The sequence below is a fragment of the Lipotes vexillifer genome, unplaced genomic scaffold (assembly GCF_000442215.2).
Source record: "Lipotes vexillifer unplaced genomic scaffold, Lipotes_vexillifer_v1.1 scaffold875, whole genome shotgun sequence".
NCBI lineage: Eukaryota > Metazoa > Chordata > Mammalia > Artiodactyla > Lipotidae > Lipotes > Lipotes vexillifer.
This window is the reverse complement of record NW_006792177.1, coordinates 2637517-2645298: the sequence shown is the minus strand read 5'-3', so window position 1 is coordinate 2645298 and position 7782 is coordinate 2637517. Positions and strand designations below refer to the sequence as shown.

Here is a 7782-nt window from a genome sequence, read left to right as displayed (position 1 = left end):
ACCCACCCACTATGCCTGGTACCACAACAGTCGTTGGCTGCAGGAGGGGTCAGCTGCCTCGCTCTCGTTCCCGATGGCTACACGGGCTCATGCGGGCGCCTATACCTGCCAGGTCCAGGATGCCCAGGGCACACGCAGCTCCCAGCCCACAGCGCTGCATGTCCTCTGTGAGCAAGTGTCCTTGGCTGGGGGTACCCAGGATGGATGGAGGGTGCTTCTGGGCCCTGGTGTGGGTGGGCATAGGACTGCAGGGAACCTGGGAATGGACACTTGGGGAAAGAAAGACATAGGTGATAAGGGAAGATTCCTTAAGGTCCTGTGAACCCTGTCTGGAGGAATCTGCCCACAGGACTCCTGAGAAGCTGTCACTCCCCAGAAGTGACCATTTTCCCAGAGGTTTCAGCCTCACCAATGCCAGGCAGGTGGGCAATGGATAGCACAGGGTTTCCAAGCAAAGCCCTCAACTCTGCCCTGCCCCACAATGCAGATGCCCCTCGGGATGCTATCCTGTCCTCCTTCTGGGACTCAAGGGCCAGCCCCATGGCCGTGGTACAGTGCACTGTGGACAGCGAGCCACCTGCCGAGCTGGCCCTGTCCCGTGATGGCAAGGTGCTGGCCACCAGCCACGGGGTCCACAGCTTAGCAGTGGGGACGGGCCACATCCAGGTGGCCCGCAACGCCCTGCGGCTGCGGGTGCAAGATGTGCCCTCAGGTGACAAGGACACCTACGTCTGCACGGCCCGCAACTTGTTGGGCTCAGTCAGCACCATGGGGCAGCTGCAGGCAGAAGGTGAGCAGGCCAGGGCGCAGGAGGGGCGCCGGTGCTGTGGGGTCTGAGTCCATGTGAGGGGTGGGGCTCCCACAAAAGGGGGCTGGCTGGCCTGACCTGGTGGGGAGAAACAGCTCCCCCTGGAGGGGTTGCCCAGCCTGAGGGGGAGAAACAGCCTGGCCCTTGGAGAGCTCCCTACGGAGCGGGTGGGGCGTGGAGGTATGGCAATGCCCAAGGGGAGCTTGGGAGCAGGGAAGATATAACCTTGCCCTCACAGGGCCCAGACTGCGGGTGGGAGCACTGACCTGCCCTGGGGAAACCAGGGATGGGAAGACAGACATAACCCTACCCTCAGGGAGCTCAGTTTGAGGGACAAGGTGCAGCCCCACCTTGGGGAGTCCAACCTGAGGGCAAGACACAGCCTCATCCATCGAAAAGCTTGAATTGATGAGAGAGGGAGGCAGAGCTTTGCCCCAGAAGTCCCCGGGGCAAGGAGGAGAGATAGCCCTGTTCTCAGTCTGATGGGGGAGAAACAGTCCCACCTTTGGGGGTCCAGATCCCAAGTCAGATCAGGCTTTCCCATCATGCACAGAGGCCAACCAGAGACTCCGGCTCCTACAGGCCTACAGATCCCTAACCACCTCTGGTCCTGCAGGTGTGCATGTGGTGGCTGAGCCGGGGCTGGATGTGCCTGAGGGCACAGCGCTGAACCTGAGTTGTCGCCTCCCTGGCGGCCCTGGGCCCATGGGGAACTCTACCTTTGCTTGGTTCTGGAATGGCCGGCAACTACACACAGAGCCTGTGCCCACCCTCGCCTTCACTCATGTGGCCCTCGCCCAAGCTGGGATGTACCACTGCCGGGCTGAGCTCTCCACTGGGGCCACCACCTCTGCTCCAGTCATGCTCCGGGTGCTCTGTGAGTGTGACATCCTCCCCCTGCCCCAGTTTCCCCACATCTCACACGCCCACTTCAGGTCTTCCTCCTCTTCTGTCTGCAAAGAGCAAGGACTTCACAGGAATGGAGTCCTGGGTCAGAGGATTCCCAGTGACCGATGTGTGATCTTGTGCATCCCTGCCTTGGCTTCCTTATCTGTAAAATGTCAGTCCCCTCACCTTGTGAGGAGTACACAAGATAGTACACAGTAGGCCCTCATCAACATTGGCCCCCTACTTGATTCTTCACCAGGGCCCCATACTGTATCAGTAAGCTATTGCTGTGTAATAAGCCACCCCAAAACCTAGTGCTTAAAACGACAGCCATTTTTCATTTGCTCACAATTCTGTGGGTCAGAAATTTGGGCTGGGCTCAGCTGTGCAGTTCTGCTAGTCTTACCTCATGTGGCTGCAATTGCCCAGTGGCTGAACAGAGGCTAGATGGTCTAGGATGGCTTCACCCTCATGGCTGGCAGTTGGGGCTGGCTATAGGCTGGGCCACATGTATCCAGCAGGTTGGCCTGGGCTTCCCACACGGTTGCTTTCCAAGGACAGCAGAAGATGCAAGGCCCCTTGAGGTCTAGCCCTGAAGTCACACAATGTTATTTCTTCTGCTTTCAAAGTGAGTCACAGATTTAAGGAGTGAGGAAACAGGCTCTCCCTCTTAATGGGTGGAGCAGCAGTCACCTTGCATGGGGTACAGAGAGGGGAGGAATTTGTGGTTGTTTCTGCAATCACCACACTCCCTGTCTTCCCACAGACCCTCCCAAGACGCCCACCATGACGGTTTTTGTGGAGCCCGAGGGTGGCGTCCAGGGCATTCTGGACTGCCGAGTGGACAGCGAGCCCCTAGCCAGCCTGACCATCCACCTTGGCAGTCGGTTGGTGGCCTCCAGCCAGCCCCAGGTTGCTCCTGCCAAGCCACACATCCACGTCTCAGCCACCCCCAATGCCTTGAGGGTGGATATTGAGGAGCTGAGGCCCGGTGACCAGGGGGAATATGTGTGCTCTGCCTCCAATGCCCTGGGCTCTGCCTCTGCTGCCACCTACTTTGGAACCAGAGGTGAGGGGGCTCTATCTCCCAGGCCACTCTGCGCAGAGGCCCAGTTCTCAGGTCGAAAGGCTTCCTTCTGAGGTCTTTCCTGAATCACTTCTGCTGCAATCAGCTTGTCTAGTCTAGACTGATTTCTTGAAGCTCCTTTGCATGGGGACACTTCTGAGAGAAAGTGAAACTTAGGTTTCATCTTGGGGGAGTCACCTTAGGAGGGAGCATTGGAGGTCTGGAGCCACAGCCCCCACTAAACCCCACCCCTGTGTTCCAGCCCTGCACCGCCTGCATCTGTTCCAGCAGCTACTCTGGGTCCTGGGGCTGCTGGCGGGCCTCCTCTTCCTACTGTTGGGCCTGGGGGCCTGCTACGCCTGGAGGTGGGTCTGGAGCTAGAAGGTGGACAGAGTTACCTCACCTTTCCCCCATGTTCCTCCCACCAAATTCACAAGCTCCATACTTCCTAGCCTGTCCCTCTCTTTGCTCCAAATTTGGGAAGCCCTTCTAGAATCGTCTCTAAATCCATCTTTCTGTAGTTTTCTTCTTTTCTTATCTCTGCCCTCTCACTGCTGAAGAAAGGGCTGGGGAGGAAGAAAGTAGCCTACTCCCCACAAATCTCCCCAGCGCTCTGTGTAGTGAGCAGTCTAGGGTGAAGCTTACAGGGTGGGGGAAGGGAATGGGGGCAGGCGGGGGAGGGGAGAGGCTCTCTGAGTCCACTTTTACCCTTGCAGAAGGAGGCATTTTCATAAGCTGAGAGTGGGTGAAAATTCGGTGGAGATGGCTTCTCAGAAGGAAACCACACAGGTATTCGTTCACCATGTGGGCACGTGCAGACACAATGCTCGGCTAACCCGCACTGCGGGGCTGGCACCAAGAGATTACTCTCATTTATAGGATGGTGTCTGGGGCTAGGCAGAGACTAGGGAGAGAGCATAGTGACCCAGCCCCCTGAGAAAACAGGGGGAGCCATATTCTGACTGGGGCAGAGCAGTCATGTGCTTGCTGCGTGGCTGCCTGAATGACTGGAGCAGACATTCTGAACTGAGCAGCATCACCTCTATTTCCAGGACACATCTTGTAACACAGGACCCCACCTGGGTTTTAGGGTCTCTCTTCCCCACTCCTGATTCTGCCCATCACCTGGGAAGGGGTGAAAGTCTGTTTCTCCTCCCCTGTGATGTGTCCCCTTCTTCAGATAATCCATTTGGTGGGCCAGGGCTCCCAGCTACATTTCCAGTCATGCACACTCTCACCAATCCCTTTGGGACCCCTACCCAAGGCTGGGGACCTGGGGGACCGCCCTCCAGAGTTAGAGGTCAGGTGATGACTACTCCCAGAGTCCTCCAGTGACCAGAGTTTTCTCTGTGGGAAGCTCATTGATCCTGACGCAGCCACATTTGTGACCTCATCCTGTGCTCTGCCCCTGAGCTGACCTGTAGCATTTCCTGCCTTCAGGGGGACGAGGTTACCAGAATCTGTGATGACTTGGGCCCTGTGAACAAGGCAGCATTGGGTCCTGCCTGCCTCCATGAAAACAGCTCTGTGGCACCTGACTTTCTATGACCTGGCTCCAAACCCCAAGAAAAATGGGTGGTGAGAGGTGGAGGTGAACATCAGTCTACCAGGAAGAGTGTTAACCCTGGGGGACTCTGAAGAGAAATGAATTGACTATGCCCATGTCTCTTTCTCTTTTCTCTGGATCTCATCTCTCCATTGATATTCCAGTGCATTGCCTCTTCACATCTTTCTCCTCCAAACTTACCCTGGACATTTGAGATGGATTAGAATAGAAGAAGAGCTTTCTACATCATCACAGGCTGGTCAAGGCACTCTGTACTAGCTAGAATATAAGCTAGGCTACTCTAACAAGACCAAATACAGTAACTTCAATGTGAGAGAATTTGATTTTTCTCTCCCATACTAGTCTGGGTATGTTATGGTGGTTTAAGATGTTGGAGCTCTGGATCCTTCTATTTTGTTTTTCTCCATCCCTAAAATGTTGCCTTTGATTGTGAAGTTCACAATGATGCCATTGCATTCACACTTCCTCCAGCAAGAAGAAGGAAGAGTGGAAGTTAAAGGCATGCCCATTCCCATTGTGGCTACAACCCATTAGTTGCGCAGGTAATTTCCACTCACTTCCCATTGGCTGGAATTTAGTCATATGGCTATGCCAAGCTGCAAGGGATTCTGAGAAATGTAGTTTTTTAAATTATATATTCAAAGGACTCCCAGCTTTCGACTCACCCCTGAGATTTTGACAACGATGGGATTGCTGCCAGCAGGCCACGTTCTGTCTCATTGCCCATCTACTGAAGGCCAGGGTGCGTCCTTGTCTATTCTGGTCATGGGCTTCCTGGAGGAGGTAGTCTCTCTCACACATTAAGACTGAGGAAATCAAGAAGGTTTCATGGTCCCTAGGGAGAGGGAATCCCAGGCAGTTGGGTTGCCTGAACAGTCATCTTGTGCCAGATCTGGCTTCTGGAAGAAGAGATGCCCCCATTCCCACTCCCCCACCCCCAGAGAATGGGGAGCAGAAATGGTATCAGCATCCTAGTTTCTGCTCCAAGTGCATTCCTGTCCATGATCAAGTGAGCTCATGTCCTCTTCCTGGAAGCTTGTGCACCAGGGGCTGTTAAGACAAACAAGGGTCACTAAGAAAGAATAACATGCCCCTAGGGAAGTCAGTGCCTGAGGGGAAGCAGTTCTCAAGTGGGCTAGTGACTCCCCTGGTATCCTGGTGGCAGATGGTGGGAGGAGCAAAGAGCCCACCACTCTGGGATTTGAGTTGAGAAATGTGAAGAGAAGTGGGGAGTTGGCACAGGAGCTAACAGGTTGGGAAAAAATTGGAGGCCAGGTGAGATTTATGTAGCCATGGCTGGACCCTTCCGGTCCCAGGTCCTATACTTATTAGTCCCTGATTGCCAGGCTCTTCCTGGGAGCCTATCAGGCATGTCCTCCCAATAAACGTCCATCCTGTGACATAACTGGAATGAGTCTCTTTGCAAGCCAAACTGCTGGACTGGAACACAGAGGATTCGAATGTGAGTGGGGTTTATTCTGGGACACCATCTGCTGGAGGTGGCAGTGGGTGCAAATTATATGAGCTTTACCACAAACTACCTTATGCTCAAGCAATTCGTGCCGCTTCCTTCTCCGTGAGGCTCTGGGCACTGCTCACCTCTGCTGCACACATGACCAGCACTGTGCTTGGCATGCAGTAGGTAAGCATTTAGTAAGCACTGGTTTTTCTACATTACTCTCAAGTGGGAGGGTGGAAACTGTGGGCTAAAACCAGAGATGGGACAAGGAGAGAGCAAGCTAGATGCAGCCGGATGTTTTGAAACTGTCTAAGGAAGAGAGGGTGATGGGAGGACCACGGGTAGCCACAGAATGGATGGCTACTGGAGGATTTGGGAACATTTGACTTGGAGTCTTCATCTGCTTCTGTGCACCTCCAAGGGGACGTAGGTCCACCTGGGATTGGAGGGTTCTCAGAGGGGTTAGTTTTGTCCACCCCCAGTGGTCTGAGGCTCCTCAAGGCTTTTAAATAAACTTTTAATTCAAGGGTAGCGCACATACAGGAAAGTGCACACATTTTAAGTGTACAGTTCAATGACTTTTCACAAAGTGAATATACCCATGTAACCAGCACCCAGATCAAGACACAGACCATTACCAGGCCCCAGAGTCTCCCTTGTGCCCCTCTCTCCAGTCGCAAGTCCCCAAAGGTAACTAGTATCCTGACTTCTAACACCATAGGTTTGATGTGTCTGTTTTTGAACTTTATGTGGGAACCATACAGAATGCGTGACGACTTTGGAAAACTGTTTGACATTATCTATTAAAGCTAAAATACCCCTGTCCTATGACCCTGAAATTCTACCCCTGGGTATTTGTTCAAAAGGATTAAGGGCTTATATCCGCTGTGAGACTTATACCAGAATGTTTATAGTCACCCTTTTCTGGGTCACTCTTCAGAATGAGTCCTGTTTACAGATGGTGGGTGTCGCCCATTACGCAAACACTTCGAAGGCTTAACTCTCACTGGCTTTCTTCCCAGGACACTTCCAGATGCCCCTCTGGAGAGTGACACTAACGCACCATCTGATAAATCATCTTTCCCACCGTGTCATTGGTCATGAACACCAAGCTGATGAGCGGCACTTCTAGGACCCACCTTCTTCAACTTTGGTCCAATGACCCCAGCCCCTCCTCTGCAACCTCCGAATGTAAACAAACAGTTGCTCTGAGATTTTAGCAGAAAATTCCTCTTACATGGTTGGACACAGCTTATCTGAGTTTGGGAGGCATCCACTTTGCAAGGACTCCAGTCCTTCTATGGCTTTTAAGCTACGTGTCCCCCTCATTTTATTAGCACTGACTGTGTGCCAGGTCCTGTGCCAGAGAGTGAACACAGTCCCAGAGGCTACAGAACTTAAGGTCTGGAGGGGAGAGACAAGGCAATGGGCAAGTGCATTGCTGTGTGAGATGTGGTGCAGTGAGAAGGATAGTGCAGGGGACAGTGGCTGGCTTCGAGTCAGGGAGGGCCCCTGGACAAGAAGACACCAAGGCCACGGCCTGCAGTGTGAGTAGGAGTTAGCCGGTGTGCTGAAGCCTCCCCTCTGCCTTCAGAGTCTGGCTGCCCTGGAGGTTGCTCTGCTTCCCTGGCCCCCAGGTCATGGGACTTGGGCCACCTCCAGGCCAGGGTGCACATTGGTGTTGTCCTGCCCCTGTGACCTTGGAGCTTTCTTAGCTGCCCCTCTCTTCTTCCTCTTCAGGACTGTTTCTTATACCATGGTCGGCACTTGTATCTTCCTAATTTGCCCTCTCTCAGGATCCACATTCTCTTTTGGAATCTCCAGTTGAGCTCCTGTTTCAAGACGGAAGCCTGGTCTCTCTGTTCACCCCTACTCCTCCCCAAAGCCTCTTCGGATGAGAAAAGAGATAGCAAAATGGACCAAGAGTGTGACAGGATGCCTTACTCTCTGCCTCCTGGTCATCCAGCAGGAATATCAGGAATTCGTTCCTGGCG

The 7782-nt window shown here is 53.6% G+C and overlaps 1 protein-coding gene across 1 annotated transcript in view; it reads left to right on the top strand.

Annotated features, from left to right (window-relative positions):
* Positions 1-4310, top strand: part of SIGLEC1 (sialic acid binding Ig like lectin 1) — a 16873-nt gene extending 12563 nt beyond the window's left edge. The window contains exons 16-22 of the mRNA XM_007465409.1: positions 1-167; positions 488-790; positions 1425-1685; positions 2463-2765; positions 3025-3127; positions 3479-3551; positions 4203-4310. Coding sequence (XP_007465471.1) covers positions 1-167; positions 488-790; positions 1425-1685; positions 2463-2765; positions 3025-3127; positions 3479-3551; positions 4203-4310 — 1318 coding nt within the window. The remainder of the gene's footprint in view (positions 168-487; positions 791-1424; positions 1686-2462; positions 2766-3024; positions 3128-3478; positions 3552-4202) is intronic.
* The last annotated feature ends 3472 nt before the right edge of the window (positions 4311-7782 follow it).